At 38.1% G+C, this 27615-nt stretch overlaps 1 protein-coding gene across 3 annotated transcripts in view; it reads right to left on the bottom strand.

Moving 5' to 3' along the window:
- Positions 1–1668: 1668 nt before the first annotated feature.
- ppp3cca (protein phosphatase 3, catalytic subunit, gamma isozyme, a) overlaps positions 1669–27615 on the bottom strand; it is a 32969-nt gene continuing 7022 nt past the window's right edge. The window contains exons 2-14 of one of the 3 annotated variants that reach the window (XM_037257720.1): positions 22757–22954; positions 20244–20368; positions 15585–15696; positions 12423–12568; positions 11961–12100; positions 11522–11599; positions 11348–11442; positions 11136–11261; positions 9195–9272; positions 8702–8786; positions 7895–7992; positions 5646–5672; positions 1669–3965 (exon numbers count right to left, since the gene is read on the bottom strand). In XM_037257720.1, coding sequence (XP_037113615.1) covers positions 3805–3965; positions 5646–5672; positions 7895–7992; positions 8702–8786; positions 9195–9272; positions 11136–11261; positions 11348–11442; positions 11522–11599; positions 11961–12100; positions 12423–12568; positions 15585–15696; positions 20244–20368; positions 22757–22954 — 1469 coding nt within the window. In that variant the 3' untranslated portion in view covers positions 1669–3804. The remainder of the gene's footprint in view (positions 3966–5645; positions 5673–7894; positions 7993–8701; positions 8787–9194; positions 9273–11135; positions 11262–11347; positions 11443–11521; positions 11600–11960; positions 12101–12422; positions 12569–15584; positions 15697–20243; positions 20369–22756; positions 22955–27615) is intronic. The other 2 variants (XM_037257721.1, XM_037257722.1) reach the window with 2 other exon arrangements.

Below are 27615 nucleotides of genomic sequence, written 5' to 3'. Positions count from 1 at the left end.
TTAACACATCATTTTGGAAATAGCTAAATGGCATTAGAGGTCAATTAAAAAAATCCAATTTGTTTCGAGTTTCTTCTACATGTGTTACAATCTCTATTAGTTACAGCTTGAACTACTTGCCATTTCAATAAAGGGGCCACAAATCTGAGTGTACTGTACTTTGTACTGTAAGTGGTTCTATTTCTTTTAAGAACAGCAACACAATAGCAATTTACTGATCAGCTACTTTTAGAATAGGCCCATTAAGTACTCATGTGGTCCCCTGGGGGCTAGCAGATGTACACATGTACTATGTTGGTGAGCAATGTACTATATCATAGGTATCAAAGTCAAGGCCCGGGGGCCAGATGCGGCCTGTCACATCATTTTATGTGGCCCGCGAAGACAAATTCTGCAGAGTACAAATTGTCTTCACTTTAAAAAATAGAGCTATTGCTAGCAATTTGTATTATCATTCACATTATTAAAATATTTGAACAATTTTTACAAGTCTCTAATTTCATGACTAGTTATTTATCAGTTTGTTGTGTAGCCCATACTGTGTATAACATAAGGCGTTGACAGTCATAATGGCCCTCCAATGGAAACTATGGCTACGATGCGGCCCGTGACAAAAATGAATTTGACACCCCTGTACTAGATGTTTCAAAACTGTAACAAAATAGTATAATTTATAGTTTTTAGTTATTTCTGTTTTGGCCACTTGGTGATGGCATCATAAATGTAACCTATGCACAAAGGGCCACACTAAGAAAAAAAATGAAATAAGGTCAAAATAAAAATGAAAAAAGTTGTGTTTATAGTAAAAAGGTAGAAATTTACAAAAAGTTGTAATGTTATGTGAGTGAGGACAATTATGCACAAGTCTAATTATGTTTTAGAAACAAGTATAAACATTAAGAAAGTACTGTATTAATTTTAAGAAGTGAACAATTTTTCAAAATTACCAGAGACATTACGGCAGCTGTGCTCAAAATGCTAATGAAGTAATTTATTTCATTTTTATATTTAGATGATTTGGCTCCTTTAACCAAGGATTTAAATTTCTTCTTTGCTCGATTTTTGTGCCTCTTCCAACTGCATGACACAAAAGATGTCAAGTAAACAGCACAACCTGGATTTTGGGGTGTCATAAAGAGAAATTTAAGTTGGATTTTTTTTTTAAAGATAAATTACTGACATTTATTCAAATGCTAACGCAACCAGGCAAGCAAGTTGTTATTACTTATACAAGTTGGGGTTCAATCAAAGGGACAACTGTTTTGTAAACTCATTTCTTTGTTATGAAATAGAGGAAAGCCAATTTTCACAACAGGAATACTTAAAACATTTACTTGGATTACCTAATTTAGTAGTGTGGAAGAAATTACAATAAGAGGTGAATAGAATACGCAATAGTGGTGAGCTTTTGTGCAACAGTCATAAACAATTACCTATTGTATTGAGTCAGAATCAACAGTTGCTTTTTCTACCATATTTACTTGGACACACCCGCTAAGAAAATCCCCAAACATCCAACAAATAAAACGCATCAATCTGTGTACTTCTTCGTAAAATTGCAACATAAAATTGGTTTGGATTAATATCTACTACATCTTCATGACTAATTTATGATAACTCACAAAAAGAGCAAAATAACCAGGCTTATCTTTAGAACCAACAGACAAATGAAGTAAAACAAGATTTTATTATCTTTTAAGTGATACATCTACATATAAGATTTCATGGCCTTGCATGATACGCACGGTACACTTTCACCATTAAAATATTCTTTGTTAGCAGTTTTTCTTCTTTTCTTTTTTTTTTTTTACATTCTGCAAGCTATGTACAGTATAAGACTGAACAGGTCTGTATACTGTGTGGGCCACCCAATAAAGCCTTACTTTTTAAAGAAACATTAAATAAACAATAATTTATAACGCAATATTTTGGGGTCTTACTGAAATGTGTACATTTGAACAAAGTACATTACTTGACTTTGGAACTCTCATTCAAAAATGTTGCATGGCTTGACTCTGTTTGCCTTCCACACACATACAGATCTTCAAGCGTGTCCAGAGTGGCATGGCACGAGTGCACACAACGATTTCAATGAAATAAAATAACATTTCTTCTTTAGGAAATAGCATACTCTTTCACTAAAGCTCCACCACCATGACTTGTCAGAAACTAAGCATTGGGTATATAACAGCACCAGTTGAAATGAGAGAGGAGGCTCTGGGTCACATATGAACAAACCTGCAAAAAAAAAAGAGCATTGTATATACAGTATATGAGAAAAAAAATCTTACTAAAATCAGAATTATTTTCCCTTTAAAAATATATATAGTATATTGCACATATAAGTGGCCCAATTCCTCCTCCGTTGTTGCTCTATTAAAAGGTAAAAAGCAAGTCTTAAAGGGTTGTTTGGGTGCCAATGAAGATAAGTGAAGGTGGTTAGAGCTAAATTGTGAGCCAAGCCACATGAAAACTTCACAAACATCAGGAAATCACAGCGACTACTAAGTGGCTCCCACTCCGGCTTGTAAAAAGGAACATGCGTGAGGCAAGTGAGCCAAAAATCGACTGCAGTGCCGCTAAGCCCAAGTCAGAAGTGTGGTAACAGCAGCGGTCTGTTGGGTCTCCATCCATACAATATATCGCAGTCATTTAGAAGCATTTTTTTTTCCAGAGTAGTCACTTTTTTTTTTTTTTTTAGAAAAAGCGAACATATCTGCATACTAAATAATTAAAAGTAGATGGGGACATTTATACAGCTTTAGTAAAGCAACAAAAAGACCTAAAAACGCATTTGATAAAGCAGCCGCTAACCTGCTGTATTTCTTTTGAATACTGAAATATTTCAGCAATTAATAAAAGTCTGTTTTAATGAGTGAGTGGGTGAGTATGCCCCGTGGCTCCTCTGCTTCTTGGGCAAAAGTGTCCTCTTTTGTTTAAACTGGTTTGTCTTGATACAGTTTCTTGATGTGTGCTTCCTTCCAGGATGGGGGAGGATTGCGGTGACGTGTGTTGTGTTGTGTAGTACTGTACTGTACATCCCCTAATTTGGTTTAGGTGAAAGCAAGCGTCCGAGCTGCCGTCATGTCAACAACTATTAGGTCTACAGCACACAAAGCATATTATCTTCATTTTAAAACAGTTTCATTCACAAATGATAATACATGTTACTCAGAGAGAACAAAATACTAATTAACCGCTCCCATAGCTTTCATAAGACATCACATTTCATCTTAAAATATAAAATGGTACTTTTACCCTCCACCATCTATAAGCAGTGTACCTCACAAAACCGTCAAAGAGCCGCTGCGGCTACAGAATTCATATTTGAACTTTTTTGTTGCCACACACATTAACAACACACAAAACAAACAAACCCCCCCAAAAATGAATGAAGCTAAAGCATAAAGCATGTATAATTGTGTCTCTTTTCATCTAACCTGCATGACTGTGACACGTATAAGCATGGACTTCAGTGTACAGTATAAGTTTGAACAACTTCAAAATGTCTTCATTCCATCACCTCTAACATATTCATTTAATAAATAAGACCCCCCCCCCTCCCCATGATTGTTTGCTTGTTTTCCCCGAGAAGCCTTTGCTAGCAGAGTGGTCTCCTTTTTTTTTTTGTTTCCCCACCACCGTGTCTGCTTCCTTTACCCACCGTCCAAAACAGCATGCACGCAGAAGATGGACAGGTGGTTTTGGGTGAAGAGACAAACAGTGGGATGGATGGGATAGAAAAGTGAGGAGGAGCGTGATTGGTGGGGATGAGTCGGGAGGCAAGGGTGTGGTTTCTAAGGCCTATCCATCAGTGCCGTTCTTGTTAGATGCGCTGGTATTGATGGTCGTGCCATCCGGCTGCTGGCCATCTTTGCGAGGTGGCATCCTTTCATTTATCCTGTCCAGGCCGCGTGCCTCCTCAAAATTACGAATCTTCCTCGTGGGAGAGAAGCCTTGGATGGCTGAAGGGCAGAGGAAAGAGAAAACAAAATGACTAAAAGCCACACACATTGTTTTAAGAAAGCTACTTGAGTGGCTGCAGTCTCAGTTGTGCACCATGCTCTTCTGCTTGTCCTTGTCGAATTTATTCACAACACAGTTATGGCTTAACACAGCACAAATGGGAAGTAAATACGACACATGCACAATAAGTTGGAAGACTCCAAACACCTGAGGGACAAACTATGACAATCTCATGCTCGGTTGACTTACGGTCGTGTCCCGAAACAGCCATGGAAACCAGACAGAAAAGGTGAGTAAACGAAAGGCAAACTTGTGAAGAATTGTTTGACAAAATATTGAGTGATTCATATAGCATCAAGTTTTTTTTATGTTTAACAGCTCTCTTGCACTATCAGATATCTGTAACTTTGACGAATCTCGGCAATCTTTAGCGTAACCACGGCAGGACTAGCAATTTATGACAATAATAATATACTGTATCAATCTCTATACGTTTATATGTACTGTATGCACAGTATATATATTTTGGGTTTTTAAGTTTAACTTTTTCATTATTATCATTATCTTTCTCACTTACTAGTTCTACTGTTTAATCATTTCTGAAAAACTCTTTCTGTTCCATCATGACTGTGCTTGGATTTAGACATTTAAGCTGAAAGTAGTGCTAGTTCCATTATGAAGAAAGACTGCTAGTGATTAGATGTGAATGAGGCCAAAAACATGAACATAATAGAAAGGCATTTAAATTCGAGACGAGGAACGGAAAAGCTGACATCCATAATGCATACTGGATTACAATGTGCATTGTTGCTACTTTTCCTATAAATACATATCATATTTGTAACAGTAACCGGTGTGTTTTCATGTGAATAAAGCAGAGAAAAGAGTGCGAGTGTGAATATTGGAGACACAGTATTGTAAACATTGCATAATTCCTACACAGTCCCTAATGTATTTTACGACCACTAAATAACATGGTTATCATAAAGTGATAGCTTAATAGGAGTAATAATAACCTAAATGTGAACGCATTTGGTTAGAAACCACCGGAACGAATGTCACCTTGTCTCTGTGTAATGTGCATCTCCTCCATTTAGTGTTTGACCCCGCAGATTTGTAGCTTGTTACTGCACAAACCAACCAAGAGGGGCAGACAATCGAGCAACACCAAAATGGCATAACAGGATTAGCTGCTGAAAATAGCTTGGGAAGGGATGTCCCAGGTCTTAGCAAAGTACTAATAGGCTTTTCTCTGTGTGGGGAGCCACTACTGGCAAGAGAAACCCATGTGACTGCACAGAATTACAGTTCCTCCGCATTGCCGACTACAAGTACGATAAACATTTTGCTGATCATTAGAACGGATGATTATTATACTCGATTTGTAAAGGTAGTTGGATGTTGGAAGATTGTGCAGATTTTAATTTCATTTTAAAGTTATTGTGCTTTTGTGCCCAGTCAGTGCATATTACTTTGAAGAAGTCTCTTGCTGTGGGCTTGCAATAGTAAAACTCCACTTTGTACAAGTGTCATATTACAAAAGTAGAAGTCAAAAGACACTGATAATGCAAGAGTAACCAGCAATTACAGTCTACAGAATAATGCAATAGTACAGTATGTACAATTGGTATTGTGACAGTGAGAACAACACAAGAACTGAACTGAAAAGCCATGCGTACCTTTTGCTTTAGCTGCCTCAATAGTAGCTACGTTAAAATGGGGTTTGGGGAAAGAAGGCAAAAAGGGAGACATTACAATGCAGCAAATACTAGAGCCAGCAAATACATCACTGAAATCAAGCCTCAACGTCATTAACAGTTGTCAGCTGATGGCAAAACATATAGGTCAAGTTGGCCAACAACAATGTCACAGAAAATGTTAATGTTTAGGCCACTTAGCAGCAGCTACAAATAAGAAAATATTTAGTGCAAGGTATGAAATGGGGGAGGACTTATATATTTTAAAAGAGGGTATTGTGCTCACCACACAGTCTGATAGATTAAAAAGTATAAAAATAAAAAGAGGAGAGCACCGCAAGCATAACATGAAGTTTTGAGTGATGCATTTGGAAGCTGCAGCGGAAAACAAAAAGTGACAAAATTACTTTGCTCCAATAATTTTGGGGAAGTGAACGACTGTATAAAATCAATCATTTGTTTAATTTAACTCGGCCTGAGTATTCAAATTGGATTCGTCTGCCATTCCTGTGTAAGACTGTGTTTACAATTTGGGAACAAATACTGATAGGTGATACAGCATGACTCCTTTTTGGGACTGGCTCCAAGTCAGATCATCATGAGGCTCCAAAATTACATTTTTCAATAGCTTATGTATGTAAATTCTTTGTTTCTGGTAATTAAAAAAATTACCTTTTTTAGTTTAAAAAAAAAAAAAAAAAAGCAGTTTAAAAGGTGTGTGATATATTGGGTCAGTTGCATTGGCTCCTCCCAGAATGCACAAACTGAAATGCGCAGTAGATATAATCTTGGGTGCACTCGGTTAGTAGATCAGTTTCTACATCTGTTATTGTGAGTAGTAATCCCTTGCATGCACAAACCTTTAGCAAGTGGGGCCCTAATAGGGAGACTGGGAGATGCACAACAGTGTTTAGGCACGATGACAAATTAGCACGGCACATTCTCGCAGGACAAAAAAAAACAAAGCAGCTGTTGATGTTAAACATTTGTTTAGACACGCAAACAGATTATTTATTGTCTCAATTTCTTGAGCATACACGAGTACAAATTGTGATTACCTATTCCGATGATGTTGGAGTATTAAAGTATTTAACTTGGCCTAACAATCTTACATAGTCTACTAAGTGATGAATTATGTGCCATGCTAATTGTCATGTGGTAACATTAGAGCAAACGTAACGGAAAGCCAGCGCTAACCTAGTAAGCATAAATTTTATTGTAATGTATTTTCAAATAAAGTACTCAACTAAATAAGCATGCTATATTTTATGGTTATTAGTGGATATTCTACGCCTGATCTGATATCTGGTGATCTTGGAGGTTTTTAATCTGTTTATAATTCCATAAATCTTTGGATTAGAAACTACTCCTTGATGTGTCAGGAGGGAAAAACACACAAATCTCAAAATTTGCCTCCAGACCAGCAGGTCTGAAGGGATGGCAAAAGAGGCGGACATGAACAATGACATTCTCCCTAAAGGTCATAACATGTTGTTTCCCTTCTGATGGCTCCAGAACTTCTGTAAGTCTTCAGAGGGTTACAGCGTGACGCCCAACATGTTCTCTAGGGGGTAAGACCAGCCACTGACCATCAGAGGGTAAGCATGCGTTTCTAGGCAATAGGCTATAGGTTTGGCCTTCAAATTGTGGGGGTGCTTCTTGTGATGAGTACGCTGGCATTGATCCAAAGCCCTTTAAAGCTACTGGCAGAACAGTTGATGACCTCATTCAGTCATCCTCGATGTGGCATACAGTTGCACTGTTTAAGTCAGAAAATAATTCCCTACATTTCCAAACATTTAAAACCTCTAAAGTCGAACACATCTAAGGTTTGGAATTTAGTATATGTGAAAATACGTCTTGTGTTGCAACTTGTGTGTTCTAATCTCATGCATGACGTTGAGTGAGACAAGAGCATTGAGCAAAACTCGAGTGTTGACTGACAAATCTCGTTTGCAATCAATTGGCCACATTAGTGGGATCATATTGGAGTATCGAAGACATTGATAATATCATTTCTGAAAGGAATTTCCAGGGTTTTCTGAAAACCTTATGATGGATATTTGTAAAAGTAAAGTATGAATACTTCCATCTTGGCATAGGTGGGAAGGGCTGGGTTCTGTACATGTTGTGAAGACTGTTACGCACGCACACACGGACACACACAAATCCACCAAATCCAGAGTAGGAAGACACTAAGGATCCGGCAGATGATACAAAATCACACTTACCCGTCTGTAATGTCTGCTTTCCACCTGACAGTACTCCCACAGGAAGCGTTCCGGTCGGGGTCAGGCCTTTGAGAGTTAATACACTCTCACTCTCCTCCCTGGACCACGACACAAAGCACACAGGTGCAAATGAATTGCATTTTGGCAGAGTGATGGAACATATACGTAATGGTTCAATTATTATCTAATTAAAAAGGCAAATATTTTTAGGGTCGCCTATCAACCTGCATTTGTGCTCCCAATTTAAACAAAGCTGCAAGCAATTTATTAGCAGATCACTTAAGTGAAACAACAAAGGTGCTCTTCAGGGACATTGAATGGAAGGTTTTGAACTGGCAACGTTGATATCTTGGCTGATAGTTATTTTTTTATATCAGACCCAAATGTGTTAAGTCATAAAAGAATTAGCCTCACCGTTCCAATACTTTGGGAGGGACATTTTGGAAGCACCATTTGTTTTGGTTTGTGTCCATATGTGTATGCAGTGGAACTTCTGGTGATTTTTAACATCTTCTAAACATTTCAAGTGGTAAAAACATCATTTTTTTATAGGACCACTTTTTGTCCAATTGTATATGTACTCATGTGAACAGTAATTAAACTGCAACAGAATGTCCAGCTATAAATACATACACATTCAAAAACGTTATCTAGAATGGCTATAAAGTGTATATGTGCAAGCTGGCTGATTTTGGTTTATTGATCCTTGCAAGACCACAACTGTCCGTTGTCAGATTTCAAGGCTCTGGGTTCCATTGGAGGAAATGCTAAAATATAGGACAAAGAACAGAACTCATTGGCTCATACCTGAGGACTGAGAAGACTCGAGCCATTTTCCCAACTGCCCGTATCTTGTTCCGGATTACCTCCTTACGCATCGCTGTGGTGCCACCTGGAAGACAATCTTTTTGTCAAGACAATTTCAACAACACTGGCATCGAGAGACACTAATGACAGCTGAGGGGAATGACCTTTTCTTCAACAACTCCAATCTTTAACAATTTAAAACCACACACAATCCCAACAGCATTCGAAGAAATTAACAAATGTTTGCAAGCTGTATTCTAATGGGTCTAAATAGAATAAAAAGAGGATTAGAACATTTCTTTCCTCTTAAAAGTGCATTTTTGAGCACTTGTGCTATATAGAAAAATGATTGCTGTATAATGAGATGAAGAACAGGTTGCCCAGCAGGGAGACATGGAAAACAGGCATGACAGTGGTCCTTCAGGACTCACTTTGCCACCCCTGTTAGAGAGGGTAAACATTTGTGATTATAACTTTGTAGCTGCATCCTTACCTTCATATAGATCATCTCCCTCTGACATGAGCTCATCATCAGAACAAATGTTGAGCACATTCACCAACATCTCTGTCACTGTAGATGGTGGAAATTAGAGCCCATTATATCGTCAATTTGCAAGTTAACTTTCGCATTCAATAGTACTAAAAGTATTAAAAGAAAAACAGGAAATGGGGGAAGATTAAGCCAACTAAAATAAGGTACTGTGTCATTTATGACAACAAATATATGACTGTCATACTTTCTGGAATAATAATAATACTAGCAGGTCGGCATATTGAAGCTTTTTCAGCATTTTTTGGAGAATTCTCAGGGTTTGAATTAATTTTTTAATTTACTAATGGTTTACATCTGCAAAAATGGGCTGAAACTTGAGCTCATGCAAATAGATGTGAACTCTAATCTACTAACTGAGTGTGCCCAAAACTGCATTTGCCAAATGCACAAAATTTCCCCGCATTTTACTTTAGCACTTGTTCTTCTGAGAAGGGTAGATGTACATAGATTCATTTAGCATGTTTTGTGATTTATCAAATTTGAGACTAATTATAATGGTTAATTTTACATATTTACAGTATGTTGTGCATCTGAAGGGCAGGTTCAAACAATTAGGCAAAGTGATGCCAGGTTGGACCAGGCAAAATGAGAGGCGGTAGAGAAAACGTTTCCCCTTGTGTAAATAATTTTGAAATGCTACCAACACGAATGCTACCAACACGAATTAGCATGATAAAACATATATTTTATGCAGTTCCTGGCGTGCCGCAAATTATTGGAGCAATCAATTTATATTCTGTAACTCAATAAAATGTTTATCTTGCATTATCACACAAAATCAAAATGTCAAAATCAAAATGTGGGCGTTGGGCGCAAAAATCATGTTTTATACACAGCAGTCTACTACTTTTACAACTTTTTTTCTGTAACTTTGTGTTCGGTATTTGGAATCTTTGTAAAAGACCACAATCTTAGCAGATCACATGCAAGCTACCAACAGCATGCACAATCTATTAAAGTGAACATACAGTTTATTGCCTGAATCTTTACTATTTAATTAATTTAACACCCAATAGTGGCGTGCATCTCTCCTCGAAATATGATTCAGTACGGAGTTCAAAACGTGGGGTCCAAAACAATTGGAGGACAGTTTGATTTGAGAGTGGAACGGCTCGAGTCGTTTCGACTCAGGAGAATTGCAATTTGATATTGTACACTGAGAGATGGTATGATGCAATAATTTTTCTTGTCATTTTATGTACATTTGAACGAACTTATCCGTACTGTACAGTATGTGTGCCATTTCCTTCCAAGATATCAATGCACTCATCTTTTAATAAAAAATTATCTTCTGATTTAAATATTTTATGTCACTTTGTCACTATCCCAAGAACCTTACATTTTTGTGACATTTGACGTATGGTAAGATACTCATGGACTGACAGAGAAACGAATACAAACAAATTAACATAAGAAACCAACTACCCATACTAGTACTGACGATAACACCTGGAGTATTAAAGATGCCTGGTTTACTTCTTAATATAGTTTTGGTTGTTGTTATTGTGGAAAATCCGGTTTCATATTGATAGGATGTTTGAAATGGAGGATATTCAGTGCTTGTTTGGCAATTTTGAAGGGATTTTTTCGATCAATAAAATATTCATGCCCAGTCTGTACGACGTACTGTTATTGTATAAAGTGTAAACTCAGCCATGTTATCATTCAATTGCAATGTCAAAAGCAATTAGAGTGAATTCAGTATTAGCTAACATTTGTTCTTTATTTCCCAGACTGCACAGTAAAATATTTATGCCCAGTCTGTAAGACATACAGTTATTGTATGAAGTGTAAATTTAGCCATGTTATCATTCAATTGCAATGTCAAAAGCAATCAGAGTGAATTCAGCATTAGCCAACATTTGGTTTTTTCCAACATACCTTTTTCTCCCACGAATGGCAAAGACCATGTGAAGACATCCATAAAATTAGGTAACCAGTAAGGGTGGGGGGAACAGTTGAACTGTCGAATATTCATCACGTTGTTCTCATATTTTAATACGGCAGCTAGAGCATAAGAAAATGAAGTCTGAAGATTAAAACTTTAGGTGAGTGAGAATACTAACTGCTGAGTCAACGAAATATACACAAACCTTTGTTGTTGTACACATCAAGATAATTTGGAGCTGAAAAGATTGTAATTAACGAAGGGAAGCCCGTAGTCTGACTTTTTCTATACATCCGATATCTATTGAGTCACAAAACAAAAACACTCAGACATATTGCATATTAAGAGAAAGAGATGAGAAAACAGCAAACGAACTTACCCTGCATCTTGGGCTTCATGGGCTCTAATTACTGACAACAAGTTATTATTTACCAAAAAGTCACAGACTGCTGAGTAACTGCAAAGAGATGAAGACAAGTTGACTTATTAAAAGTTGTGTTCAGTGCTATGCTTTTTACCAGTAAAGTTGTGACAGATTAAGGGGATCAAATGTCTTTCTAGCAATCTACAACACTACTACTTATTCTGAAACAAATGTGGTAATGTTGTTTATGGGAAAATTCAGGACTATTATGCAACTCTGAGTGTACAAATCGTATAGCCGCCAAACAGCAAAAAATGGAGGAAACTACTGGAACATTTAGTTTTAATATTACTGAGCAGTAAGCAATTATTCTGTGCTTAATAGAACAATTTGATTTCCAAAGACCGTTATTGCAATTAGGAGGACGAACTGCCAAGGAGATGTAATTCAATACCTGAAAAAGTAGGAACAGCCTCTGACAGAGTTATGGTTGAAGTGTTCAGATGTCTTTTCACTGCCATAGTCTTCACCAGGGTCGGCCCAAATCAGGTCACACATTGGCCCGAATGCTGGAGGCTCTTTAAATCTGTCTAACTGTTAAAAAAGACAAGTTCACAAGCATTATATCATTGCCGTCGGATGGAATCGTCATATCTTCAAGGTTATCACTTCTCAGGAGACCCCCAAGATCCCAAGTTTGTTTAACCATTAGTTTTGCATCGTGAAAGAGCAAGCAATTTTCAACACTTGAGGTTGTTCAATCATTTGTATGGATTGACCTATAGCACAGATTTCTGAAGGGGAAAAAAAAAAACGGAAATTCATCAGAATGTGTGACTTACGAGGTTTCAGCCCAACACCAACGATATGTGTGCTTTCATGACATTGTGTGTGACCAATGATGTATGATACTTACTTTCCTTATGTCGTCAAGGCAGTTAATTTCTGGTGAGAGTCCACCATGTACACACAAGAACTGTTGATTAAGCAGGGCAGCAAGGGGCAGGCAGTCAAAGGCCTCCATACAGGCGTCATAGACCCTTTCGGAATACTTAATTTTACCTGTCACAAACATAGCACAACAAATTTGTATAGTTAAATGATTGATATATCATTGACATTATGGAGAAGGCTGTACTGTGAAATTTGGGACCGAGGCTTTAGTCATACGTGTCCATTAATGTGCATAACAAACACACAAATGGTCAAAGTTTCGTCAAAGGAGATGCTGGGAATGATTTCTATGGCTCCCTAACAGTAAGAGTCCCAATACATCTTCCACAATGTCACTTATACAGCACTGCAAATCAGATTAGGGTCAGGGGAAGCAAAGTCATTACAGGCCGGAGCAGACAGGACAAAGTCAGTACAGCATATGGTATTATGGTTGTCCAAAAGTGCACAGATAATGCCAGTTGAAGTCAGACCAGACTCAAGCACTGCACTGCAGACTGTAATTCATACCATGTACAAAATGTCAATGCAGTATCGTACGTAGTATGTACACAGTAAGCCAGTGTTGGGGAAAGTTCATTTTCTACACGAACTTTTTCAAAGTTCAGTTCACTTTTAAAATGAACTAGTTGAGCTCATAGTTCATAATTGAAATTGTATTAACTAAGTTCATCGTTCCAAAAATGAAAAGCTCATAGTTCTTTTCGTCCCCCAAATCAGAAAAAAGGTTGCTGCGAGCTTTTGCCCTCCAGCATATTGGCATTTCCACATTGTTTTCACCCATTCCATACACACTAGTGTCCAGGTGCTGCTATAAACCGACTATCTGAAATACAGGAGAAAAATGCTTGAATTGTCCATCTGTACGGCTTGTTCCCACGGGGGTCGCGGGCGTGCTGAAGTCTATCCCTGCCGTCATCGGGCAGTAGGCAGGGGACACCCTGAACTGGTTGCCAGCCAATCACAGGGCACACAGAGACCAACAATCATCCGCACTCGCACTCATGGGCAATTTGGAGTACTCAATCGGCCTACCAAGCATGTTTTTGGGATGTGGGAGGAAACCGGAGGACCTGGAGAAAACCACACAGGCACAGGGAGAACACGCAAACTCCACACAGGGAGGGCCGGAGGTGGAATCGAACTCGCACCCTCTGAACTGTGTGTGTGTGTTCGTACAATATCATTCAAAACAAAAAGCACATTGCCTAGTGACATTTTAGAGAGCGTTACCCGAAGCATCTAAAGATGGATGTGAATAAAGATACAGTTTGCGTGTCTGCAAATGAGGCTGCATGTGGGTGGAGGCGGAAAAAACAGTGAAGATGCTTTGAGTGAAATCAATTAGCAGTTGGCAAGGTTGTCTGTGCTGTCCCATTAAGCCACACAAACTCACACAAAAATACACAGGAACATACACACAGGCTTCAACTGAAATTGCGTTTAACTGTGTGAAAAGGATCAACAGCACGCCTGACAGCACTCAGAACTCCGACAGTTCATCATCATGACAATAAAAAAGGCTTCTTTGGCTGTGGAGTCTCTTATGCAGATGAAGTGTCACACTGCTCTCACCGGCACTTTTATGACAAAGACGGCCAGGGACACTGGTCAATTTATTAAGTGCATCTTTTTTCACCATGCAACCGCCACCATATTTGAAAAACTGTAGCCATTAAATTCGTATTCAATCATTCTAATGCTGCAGTCCCAAACTGTAAACTGCTGGAACAATACGAACGACCCTACAAAAGTAATTGTTCAATTTCTGAATTTTTGCTATACAATGAAAAGATTTGGGTTTTCATCAAACGGATATGATAAGAGGTGAATGATTCTGCTTTTATTTCAAAGTACAGTAATTAAATATTTTAATCAGCCATGACTTCTAATACCACATTTTTAGGTGTGCAAATAGTAAATTGAAGTTTCACCAACCCTTGATCTAACTAAACTAAAGATACTAAAGATAATGTATTTTTATTCGAATTTCCAATAATTTTGTAAATTACCCTGAATGGAAAAAACGCTAGAAATGGGAAAAAGTCCTGAAATTCACCAAAATGTTTTTACGCTTTGAGGGAATAGATCAATAAAAGAAAAAAATGCAAATTTTGCCTATGAAACACGTTTTGCAAAGAAATAACAGGACCGGATACCATGTCACACATGAATACAGTCATTTAGCCATAGTTTGTCTGTAAAATGCTGGCAAAAAAACACTTCCCAGACGCCAAGCATTCCCATACAGATGAATAATGACGCAGGGATCTTCTTGTCGCCAACAGTATTCTTAACATAAACATTATGTTTTGCCATGTGGATCTCCAGCAATTACTGAGACTTGGCATAACTCAGCACAGTTAATACATACTTCAACAGGACAATTCCATTTTGCCCAAATTTAAATGACTTATTCAGAGAAAATGAGTGTGGTAAACCAGCCTGCCTCCAGTCCTGACCTGTCCTCAATGTAAATTTTGTTGTGAAAATGTAGATTATGACAATAAGGAGCAAAATGTTGCAAAAAATAACACTTTGCAAGATGAATATAATTAATGCCTGGAATTTTGTGCCTACAGACCTTAGACATGCTGTAGTTTTGTTGCAAGTAATAATAAAAATTTAACGACAATTAACCATTGGAAATCAGACATTGCTTTTGAGTAGTTGATCAAGAGAATCGTTTTCAAAAAGCAAACTCATGAAACAGGCCTGGACAGTACCCTTAAGATGTTGTTGCACAACCCTTTGAGGCAATCACTCCAATCAATTGATTGTAACTTGACTCTTGACCCAAGTCGACAACTTTGCTGGATAGAAACACTTAATGCTGTTAAGCCCCTATCCCACAGTGCGGCGAACAAATGTGTTTTCGCCGGCAGCAAATGTTGTGTTCTCGTCAAGGTTCGTTCAATGTCGTGAACGTTCACCAAAAGGTTGCCAAACGTTGAGCAGGCATTTGCCTGTGCTGTGCAGTTTTAGTGATTTTAGTGATGTTCAAAAATCCCTCGCCACAGGAAAAATCACAAAAATTATTGGAGAACATCTGGCAAATAAATGGTAGAATTAAGCGGAGGGGACATTGGATTGGCCTTTAAATGGCTGAAAGACCTGCACTTACATTCCTGCTTGAAGGTGAAGTACTCTGTGAGGTGTCGGCACTCGTGGTTCCCTCGCAGGAGGAACAGTGTCGTGGGGTGGTTGATCTTGAGTGACCAGAGGTAGAGAACACACTACGAGGACAAAGTGACAGGAGGGGGAAAAATAGAATGAGGAAATTCGTAAGTTAGGGAAGTTACTGACTTGTGATGCACAAGACGTTCATGCACAGTCTTTGAACTCACTGTATATAAGGCAGACGGAATACAACCACATTAGCAGAAAAAGAAAAGGATACTTTTAAACTTTACAAACAAGACATCAGATGTATTTCTATTACAGATTGTGGTGCTAAATCAAAAATATAAATTTTCTTAAAAAAAGTTACGTTTTCTTTTTTTTAACTTAAGATTTCTTCTGTTTTATAACACATTATGGACCAAAACAAAAGAATTGTAATCAGTATTTATATTATAAGTGTAATCTATATCGAATATATGCAGTTTTGGTGTAATTAACATGTAGTTGAACCAGAAGCTTTCACAGAAGTACATCAAACTAGAGAATGCAATTTCTGTCTAAACTGTTTGTGAGAGGCTGAATAAAAACTTATTGAATAAAAACTTATTGAATAATGCCAAATGACATCAAATGATATCAACGACCAGGAATGAGGAAGGTGGAACGATGAGAATCGGTCAAAAAATGTAGACATAGTAGCATGCCAAAACAGTGCAAGGAATAAAATATACTAAAATATAATAATTATAATATTAAAGTCTCAGCCTCAGTCTTCACACAACTTGTATAATTAGTACCCAACAAGTAGCAGTAGTAATTGGTGGGCAAAACATTCCATCTTTGGTGATATTGCTGTTGCTTATTTGGTTATTAATAAGTTATTTTGGGAGCTTAAGATCAGGGATGCTTTGAGAATAATTGTCAATTTTTGTCTATGTGAAGCCCTTTGAGACTGCTTGTGATTTAGGGCTATACAAATAAACTTGACTTGACTTGACTTGACTATTACCAAATAAACATCACTAATCAGGTCAAAAAAATAACAAGGAAAAACATTTAGTTTCCTTTAATGCATTTTTTTTTTAAAGTGTTTTTTAATTCATTGAAGTAATAGTTGATTCTAAAAATATTCAAGGATGACGGACAATTCCTCCTTGCCAAACCAAACCGAAAAAATGGCTACAATGGTAGCCATGGTCATTCTATCTATCTATGTTTGTAAATGCAAGAATAAATGATGAATCGCTCTATAAACTTTGCAATCTGCTGCAAATTATGATTAAGACATAATAATTGTAAAAGGGATGCTCATCTCCTTCCTGACAAATTATGATTAAGACATAATAATTGTAAAAGGCATGCTCATCTGCTTCCTGACTGGGTGTCAGGGTTTCCTTGAGCAAGACGCTGATATAACACAACACAACTTCTTAGGTTTTTAAAGAAGATAATGTAACTGTTGTCGATTAAAAATACTCATTCATCCATTTTCCAATCTGCTTATTCTCACTAGAGTCAGTCAGAGCAAATCAGACTTAAGCTGAACAAAAACTGCCTATATCTAAAACAATAAACAAAACACAGTGCAGCTAAACACAAATGCAGAGATTGTGGTGCAAATTATAAATCAAAGAGAAATTAAATCGTTGGATAGGTTAAGAACATGGATTACTCACTTGCTCTGAAAGGCTTTCTTGCTAAGGTAGAATACCACTTCAAGGGGCACTTTATGTTACCTAGGCAACCACATCCTTGTATTCATCTTCCTGTACACTCATTTTGGAGAGACCTACTATGTTGCCTTCAGTAAAAAGAAAAATCTTCAGTTCTAATAGAGAGTGTAAATGTAGCTATTTATTTTTATTATGTGTGCAATATAAAACTTACAGTAAATGTGATGCATGTGCACATTTCATATTCTCGATTACTAAGAGAAAAATATAAGCAAATACACATTTTAGCTAAATACTGTACTACATTCTGTGTAAATTAACAATTGATTGAATACATTGTTGAAAAAAGTACAACTGTTTTTTGTGTTAAGCCACTATTTTACACTTGGGATAAAGTGACAGTGCAGTGTCATTGCTGTTGGTGTGTGTTGCCCAGCACTCCCATTTAAATAACAAATTTACTTCAGCCCACATGCACTTGTGGGTGGGATGATTTGAATGCAAGATCTGGGGAAGCACACTGACTTGATGCTGCCTTCAGCGCTTAGGGATGAAAAAAAAAAAACTCAAATACAGTGGTGGATCATTGAGAACAGCAATGTGAAACAATTATTCATTATCCTTGCACCACACCCAATGACAAGCTATGGCACATAAATTCACTACAAAGCTTGGCAGGATAAAATTGGCAACAACTTGATTCAATTTGTGTGATTGAATCATAAACCGAGATCAAACCAGAATAACATTTTAACTTATTGATGATAAGCCTGATCAAAATTCTGAGGAAAATTGCTATTTATTACAACAACAAAAAGCTCAAATACTGTGCAGCATCGACAAAATCAGCAATTACTATATGTACATACTTTTTGAGACAAGCGGGCAAGAACCTATTGAACAGACCGTATATTCTATACCATAAGGTGCTCTGGGTTAAAAGGCGCAATTTTGGGGCGATTCTGTACTTAATCCACACATGGGGCGCACTGCATTATATGGTGCATGCACACCATGATTTATGGTAAACAAAACAAAAAAACTAAATGCGAGCAGGACAGTGAGGTCGGTTGTTTTTTCTGTTGGCTGAGCAGAGCTCAATGTTTGTTTTAATATAGTATTTGAATGAGTGTTGGCGTAGGCTACAGCGTCACATTTTAAATGACAACAACATAAATGCGTTCATGTCAAGTGTTAATCCACGAAGTGTAGAATTAACTGAGAGGACGTTGAAAAACATTTTGTTTGGAGTTTAAATTATTTGAAGTAGCTACTTAATAATTTAGTAGAAATTAATATTGACTTTGTTTAATAGTGTAAGTCCATTTAAAATAATTAATTTAAAATCAAAGTGAGGTGCGATCACAGCCTAACAAAACATGAATTACCTTTTTGAATAATGTTTCAGTTTGAGCTGCTTCCAAGTATTTTTTTCTACTCTTGGATTGTACCTAAATGAAGATCAGATTTCATTCCTACTTAAATTCATAACTATAGGCTATGCTATCATCTTATGGTTAGATGTTACATCAATGTACATTCAAACTTGCGCGTCGGGCAGCAATTTCCTCTCATGACGTCTCGCTCTCCTTCGCTGCTGCAGCCGTATTAGATTCGTACTTGCCATAGGCTTGCATAAGGACCTCCAACTCCATTGTGGTACACTAAGCATCTGTTTTTCCTCAGTTGTCATGGTGACTTGTGGTATTGGGGCTCGATTGATAATGGCTTTTTATAGGAGTTGTGCACGCCCGTAGCTTCAGGTGATCATACTCAGAGTTGATTGAACTAACTCAGATCAGCTTTTCTGGAACCAAATACTCAGTCTACCATCTCAGAGTAAGTCAACTCAGAGTTCAGGGATAGACTCAGAGTATGTTGAACCTGCTTTCTGGAATACGCCCCAGGAAGTGAGACTAGGGAAGTCAACCCTAGTAACAAAAAATACAAATCCTAAATGTTACCCTTTAGTTGGCCTGGGGGGACTCTTGATTGATTCAAACGAGGGTAACCTCCACATTAACCCATTAACATTAACAGTCATTTTTGGAAATTATATTACTTATTTGAAAATTTACAGACTAATGTTCCATAGTGTTTCTTAACCTGTATTGCCAAGGCACATATTACACACCTAAAAAAAAAAAAAAAAAAAAAATCACACCACTTAGCAGAATGAGTCACAATAAGAGTGGATATACGTGTTCTGTATATACCGTATTTTTCGGACTAAAAGTCGCTCCGGAGTACAAGTCGCATCAGCCATAAAATGCACCATAAAGGGGAAAAAAACATATATACGTAAGTCGCACCGGAGTTTAAGTCGCATTTTGGGGTAAATGTATTTGACAAAATCCAACACCAAGAACAGACATAAAGAGAGAGAGAGACAGACAGACAGAGACAGATATAGAGAGACAGATATAGAGAGACAGATATAGAGATAGATAGATAGATAGATAGATAGATAGATAGATAGATAGATAGATAGATAGATAGATAGATAGATAGATAGATAGATAGATAGATAGATAGATAGATAGATAGATAGATAGATAGATAGATAGATAGATAGATAGATGGAAATCCTTGTACTCATGAAAGTAGGTCATCATTGAAAACTATAATGGATCCAAGCTTAATCTAGTTGCCACCCTCTAGCCATGACTCTCACCAAGGCCACTGCAAAACACTTGGTACAGCCGGCCTGCAGCCCTCTATTCCAAACCAGTGTCTTATTTTTAACCATTCCAATCAGCATAGGTGAACTGTGCCCTTTGGAATAGTCACTGAAATAGAATTTCAGGCAGACAAACCCATTCAGTCAAGAAGCACACATCTAAGATCTTGAACACAACAAAGAAAATATTGTTTACAGTATGTTTAATTAGCAAAACTTAGACACTGACTACATCTATCATTAAATTATGAAACAATATGATCATGACAAAAAAAAATATATATATATATATACACAAATAACTTACCTCGATACTGAAGTATCCTCGATCTACGTAGTCTCCGAGGAAGAGATACCTTGTATTACTCGGTGATCCCCCTACTTCAAATAACTTCATGAGGTCAAAGAACTGGCCATGGACGTCACCACATACTGGTAAAACATAACACTGTTAATTAGATTGCGGTATACAGATATTTGTTATTATAAATTAATTTGGTGTCATCACATTATAAATTAGAAGTTGAATTATTGGAGGATTTGTTAATTAGTCAGACTGAAGATGCGTGCAACTGTAACACAAATGGCCTTCTACAAAATGTCTCGATAAACTTGTTGTGTTCCTTCCAAAAAACTCAACTTTGGATTCATTTGTTCAAATCAATCAATCATCAAATCAATTGTTTACTAGTAATGTCGTGGAATAATACTGGTGCACTTTTGCAAACTTCAAAACGGTAACAATGATTATGTGAGCAGCAGTCTTTCTGTGGTGTCCTCCAATGACATTCATTGTTGTTAAATGTTTTACACATCAGATTTGTCAACAGAAATATTAGCGTGCCAGAGATTTCTTGAGCCGACACTAGGATTTTCTTCACCTCATGTCATCATCGACTCCAGGTCGGCTAATTCCTGACTTAGGTCAGCTCTTGAAGTCGTTAGCCTTGGGGTTCAGATCAGGGCTGAACGATTATGGAAAATAATGTATGTGTGATTTTATTTTATTTGCGTTTGTTGATGTACCGTATTTTCCGGACTATAAGGCGCACCGGACTATAAGGCCCACCTTCAATGAATGGCCCATTTTAAAACGTTGTCCTTATATAAGGCGCACCGGACTATAAGGCGCACCATTAATGCATCATGTCAGATTTTTAATCCAAATCAAATCATTCTCCATTTTATCTTTTCTACTTCAGACGCAACAAATTACTTTATAATCACAAAATAATGATCCATAGTCTTTTTGATTCATGATTCATAGTCTTCAGCGGGCCACTTATGATTGATTTCATGACACAATGCTTCGGGCCAGTTTAAATTGAGGAATTTGGTCCATATATAAGGCGCACCGGACTATAAGGCGCACTGTCGGCTTTTGAGAAAATTCTAGGTTTTTAGGAGCGCCTTATAGTCCGGAAAATACGGTAATATAGATTTTTTTTTTTCAAGATATTTTTCGATTATTTTGTTTAATTACAAAAAACAATATCAGATCTATTATTTTATTCTATGATTAAGGCCAATGAAGCATTAATAAATATGAAAAACAGTTTATTTGTCTACTACAATTACAGGTTTCGTCTTACTAAATGTAGTCTTGACATGTAATCTTATAACATTGACCATGACAACATAATTCTGCCACACAAGTGTGGTGTAAAGTGCGGCTTTACCACATCACCATATGAAACTTCTCATGTTGCATAAAACACAATATGTAAACAAGTGAACTGCACTCGATAAATAAATACAATATACGTATGTCGCCTATATAGAAATGTAAAACAATCTCCAGTCAGTAACAACATACGTACTAAAGTGTAAGTAAAGTAAGATTATAACTTCTTCATGTCGTCGGCAATGGCAACTCATTGATTAAATGATGAAGAATGACAAACTATAATCTGTCTGAATGTGTTGCTTCTAGACGGAGTTCTACTGTGATGGTAAATAACATTGGATATTAATGCAAGGATTCCCAACCAAGTAAGTGCATTAATGGACATTTTCAAATGTTTGATTTTGTTTTGCTGTTTTAAATCTTTTTTTTTTACTTGGTCTGAGGAAATATTCTAATTTTTTGAGATAGGATTTTTGAGTTTTCTTAAGCTGTAAGTCATAATCAGCAATATTAAGATAATAAAAGGCTTGCAATATTTCAGTTGATTTGTAATGAATCCAGAATGTATGACATTTTTGTTTTTTTAATTGCATTACAGAAAATAAAGAACTTTATCACAATATTCTAATTTTCTGAGACAGTCCTGTAATTTATACATTTACAGCTCCCCCCCCACCATTGTAACATAGCTATTTTTATCATTTTTATTTGGTCCAAAAAATAATTTACATAAAAGTGAATAATAACTAAATGTTTACATGGTCTCTAATATTACAGACTAGGCTTGTGTGTTGTTAAGATTTAGCTGAATAGCAGATGATATTTCATGACTAATATATGCAGAGATCCAGGTAATTCTAAATGTACTGAGCGATACACATGCAGTGTTAATTGTGTTTACCGTAATTTTCGGACTATAAGTCGCACCGGAGTATAAGTCGCACCAGCCATAAAATGCCCAAAAAAGTGAAAAAAAAACATATATATGTATATAAGTCGCTCCTGAGTATAAGTCGCCCCTCCACCCAAACTATGACAAAAACCGCGACTTATAGTCAGAAAATTACGGTACATATATGAGTTGTGGGCCTATAACATAGTCATATAACATAGTTCTCTGAAAGCAATGCAGACCTGCCAACAATCACTAAAAATCAACTGTCTGGCATTTTAAAGAACGCTTGCCACCATACCTGTAATAGGTGCCTCCACTTCCAGCATGCACTTTTCTTGGCGAAGGATGTTGGCTCCATCGTTGATGATCTTTAGCGCCACATCTTCCTCCACCCTGCCCTCTTTGACGAGGTGGTTTCGTAGCAGCTCTGCATTGGGTTTTCCATCTTCAAATAGTTCTTTTACAGTCAGTTTATGTTGTGGTGGGTATGGCACAGCTGTTGAGGGGAGAGGATGGGTTATTTGGATAAAAAGGGAAAAGACGGTTGTGAAATCATTATGAGATGTGTTTGAGCATTTATAGGCCAGAAGAGGAGGCTCAAAAGTGACGGGGAAACCATAGGAGTTATGAAACACTTGTGCATGATTGGAACAAAAGGTCTGATCTCAATGAGGAAGAAATTATGAAAGAAGGGGGGGTGCACCCATGCATCTGCATCAACTATACAATACCGAGATGCATGAAGCCCTGCTCCTTATATGACCTGCCCTCAATGAGCAATCTGCTTCAGACCACCCACACAATCCTTTCTGCCATCAGCAAAAAAAGGTCAGGGCTTTTGAGGCTGGAACTTGAGTGCTTCGTGAGTAAAATAAACCTAAAAGCCCATTTGTTTTCACTGTGTAATTTAGTGACAAGGTAGTGCTGCGAGGAAGACAACCACTGCAGATATAACTGAAACAATGATATTACTACAACAAAGATACTAACAGTATCTAAACATAATCCCCTATGGACAAAAAAATGCCACTCTGTACATCAGTCCTTGGGAGATGATTTGCATCATTGGATACCAGCATGCTAGGTCAGCACTAGAATTGAACTTTAGTAACAGCAAATGGGGCATAGCCATTGAGCAAATTGCCATTAAGAAAATTGTCAAGGTCCACTAAAAAAATTAGTGTGTGTGTGTGTGTGTGTGTGTGTGTGTGAGAGCGAGAAAGAGAGCGAGAGAGAGAGAACGAGAGAGAACGCTCAACCGTAGCGTGCCGCCGACCGCCCAACTGCACCGCGCTGGTCGCATTATTGTGACAGAGCCGTCGCTGAAATTTAGAAAATATTTTTAAAGTTCTGATGTACTTTCTAAAATTTAAGTGGACCTCAGTGCGCAGGGAGCTTAATTTGGTGCGGTCGCGCAACCGCAGCGCGCCGGGCGCTCACTGTCGCATTGCTTAAAGAGCGCCTTTGTGTTTTAGGATGGCTTTACTGCTCCCACGTGCTTTCTTTGGAGGCATGATTAGGGGTTAATACAATCCTCAAAGTAACGAAATTACAATAACGAACGGAGTCAGTCGGCATCCGGGCCGCGCGGTCGGGTTTTCTCGGGTCCTTTCGGCTCATCTCGCGAGGTTCAACCTCCGAATTTTGTTGGACAACCGAAGCAAAAAAATCTCGAATCTTTTTGTTCGAATTCCGATTTGTTCGAGAACCGGGACGTTCGAAAACCGAGGTTTGACTGTACTCCCAGACTTCCCTGCCACTTGTGCGCTGTACAGAAAGCCAATTATGGGACTAAATTGGAATAGCTGGTCTCTGGACACCGGAAAAACTGGTTTCAGATACCCAGCAATTGACACATTAGCAATTAGAAAAATAAAAAAAATAAAAATAAAAAAACCCTAACCCTAACCCTTCTGGCTCCCACACCAGCATATGCCTGCCATGGTCTGGACCTTGTGGTTACATGATGTAATGGTTAGCACACTGGACTCTGAATCCACTGATCCGAGTTCAAGTCTCAGTGGAACCTCAACCTATTCCTATCTATACTGCTTGTGAGCTGCTCTATAAAACCATATACGTAACTTCCATGAAGTAATGCCGTGGGTTCCATACTGTAGTGGTTTGTGCTGTGGACTCTCACCCCAGCGACCTGAGTTCAAGTCTCAGTGGAACTACAACTATTTTGGCATTTACCTATTCCTATCTATACTATTTGCTTGTGAGCTGCTCTATAAAACCATATAGGTAACTTCCATGGCTTAATACTGTGGGTTCCATACTGTAGTGGTTAGTGCTCTGGACTCTCACCCCAGCGACCTGAGTTCAAGTCTCAGTGGAACCTCGACTATTTTGGCATTTACCTATTCCTATTTATACTATTCCTATATCTGGCTTGTGAGCTGCTCCATAAAACCATATACATAACTTCCATGGAATAATGGTGTGCGTTCCATAGTGTAGTGGTTAATGCTCTGGTCTCTCACCCCAGTGACCTGAGTTCAAGTCTCAGTGGAACCTGAACTATTTTGATATTTACCTATTCCTATCTATGCTATTTGCTTGTGAGCTGCTCCATAAAACCATATAGGTAACTTCCATGGATTAATGGTGTGGGTTCCATACTGTAGTGGTTAGTGCTCTGGACTCTCACCCCAGCGACCAGAGTTCAAGTCTCAGTGGAGCCTCAAGTATTTTGGCATTTACCTATTCCTATCTATACTATTTACTTGTGAGCTGCTCCATAAAACCATATAGGTAACTTCCATGGATTAATGGTGTGGGTTCCATACTGTAGTGGTTAGTGCTCTGGACTCTCACCCCAGCGACCAGAGTTCAAGTCTCAGTGGAGCCTCAAGTATTTTGGCATTTACCTATTCCTATCTATACTATTTACTTGTGAGCTGCTCCATAAAACCATATAGGTAACATCCATGAAGTAATGGCATGGGTTCCATAGTGTAGTGGTTAGTGCTCTGTACTCTCACCCCAGCGACCTGAGTTCAAATCCCGGTGGGACCAAAAATATCTTATCCTTGAAAAATTAGCAACAGAGTTGCTCGTGTGCTCCCCCATAAAACCATATACCTCCTTAGACCTGGGGCTGGAGTTAGGGTTGGTGTTAGAACTAGGGTAAGAGCTGGGGTTAGAGCTAGGGTAAGAGCTAGGGTAAGAGTTAAGATTAGGGTTAGAGCTAGGGTTAGGGTAAGAGCTAGGGCTAGGGTTAGGGTTACGGTTAGAGTAAGAGCTAGGGTTAATGTTAGGGTTAGGGTTAAGGTTAAGGTTAGAGCTAGGGTTAGGAATAGGGTAAGAGCTAGGGTTAGAGCTAGGGCTAGGGTTAGGAATAGGGTAAGAGGTAGGGTTAGGAATAGGGTAAGAGGTAGGGTTAAGGTTAGAGCTAGGGTTAGGAATAGGGTAAGAGGTAGGGTTAAGGTTAGAGCTAGGGCTAGGGTTAGGACTCTCACCCCAGCGACCTGAGTTCAACTCTCAGTGGAACCTCAACTATTTTGGCATTTACCTATTCCTATCTATTTGCTTGTGAGCTGCTCCATAAAACCATATACGTAACTTCCATAAGCGAGGGTTCCATAGTGTAGTGATTAGTGCTCCGGACTCTCAACCCTAACCCTAGCTCTAACCTTAACCCTAGCTCTAAACCTACCTCTAACCCTAACCCTAGCTCTAACCCTTGCTCTAACCCTTGCTCTAACCCTAACCCTAGCTCTTACCCTAACCCTAGCTCTAACCCTAACCCTAGCTTTAACCCTAACCCAGAAGTTTGCAGAACTCTTACCCTGATGATAGCATCAAACAAGATGCCAGCCTACAGGTAACATTCAGTTAGACCTTGTTGTAAGAAATAAACCTTGTAGACCTTTTCTTGTTCTCTTAGTTTACAGCTTTTAGTTGGAAAGCTGTTCTTTAGTCAGAAGGTACCTTAAACAGCATTCAGCCAACCATTGGATCACACGGTTTTAGTGGTTCTCCTCATGGAGCCCGTACGAACCAGTGGCACACACACCTGTAGATGGATTGCTGAAACGTGCGTCCATGGGGGTCCAACCAAGCCAATCATTCACACACACATAATAACAGATTTCTGAAATATGTCTACTTGTGGGGCCCTCCGTATGGATCGAAGGTTGTCTTATGTTTTTAGATCATACTTTTGGTTATGGACATTTTAGAGGCTGATTATACTACAGCTATAGTTCCACACATCCTCAACAGCTAAACGGCTAAAGTGTCATGCTGAATGATGCTCCACTACATCCATAAAGTTGCTGTTATAGGACCTGATGAGACATCCAGAACTGACTGGAACACTTTAGTTAGAAGGGCATGTTTGGTTTTGGGGACTAACTTCACATGATTTAACTATACAGGTCCTGAGATGTCATTTATATTGTCTGTATGATGTTGGTAAGTTATTTGTGGTTTTAATTCCAGGCGACAGGCTCTCAGGCTCTTGTTGATGGTGCGCTGCTTGAACCAGCCAGAACTTTGCAGGACTCTTACCCTGATGATAGCATCAAACAGGATGCCAGCCTACAGGTAACATTCAGTTAGACTTTGTTGTAAGAAATAAACCTTGTAGAGCTTTTCTTGTTCTCTTAGTTTACAGCTTTTAGTTGGAAAGCTGTTCTTTAGTCAGAAGGTACCTTAAACAGCATTCAGCCAACCATTGGATCACATGGTTTTAGTGGTTCTCCTCATGGAGCCTCAACAAACCAGTGGCACACACACCTATAGATGGATTGTTGAAACATGCGTCCATGTGTCGTTCAACTCAGAAAAAAATGGCCAAAAAGAAAGGTGAGTTTGTAAAACTGCAGTTTAAGGTCATTACTCGTTTTCAATATTGATTTTTATTTTTTTTAATTCCACCACTTTTAAATATTACAAGTCCATTACATTTATATCTGCTCCTGTCTAGTATTTACCAAAATCCAAATTTGGTTCCAACAAGATTGGTTCTACAGGACATTATTGTAATAAATAACTCCTTATGAGCACAAGTGTAGATAGTTTTTTTTTCTCTTTAGTTTGCTGTTAGAAACTGTACCCTTGATCAGTGTGTTTGCTGTCCTAATAAGATAAGTTTAACATATTTTTTTCTGTACTTAAAAATCATCATTTCAGATGGGCTGATGCCAG

This window comes from Syngnathus acus, chromosome 9, assembly GCF_901709675.1.
Source record: "Syngnathus acus chromosome 9, fSynAcu1.2, whole genome shotgun sequence".
In the NCBI taxonomy this organism is placed as follows: domain Eukaryota; kingdom Metazoa; phylum Chordata; class Actinopteri; order Syngnathiformes; family Syngnathidae; genus Syngnathus; species Syngnathus acus.
This window is presented reverse-complemented; position numbering and strand designations above follow the sequence as displayed.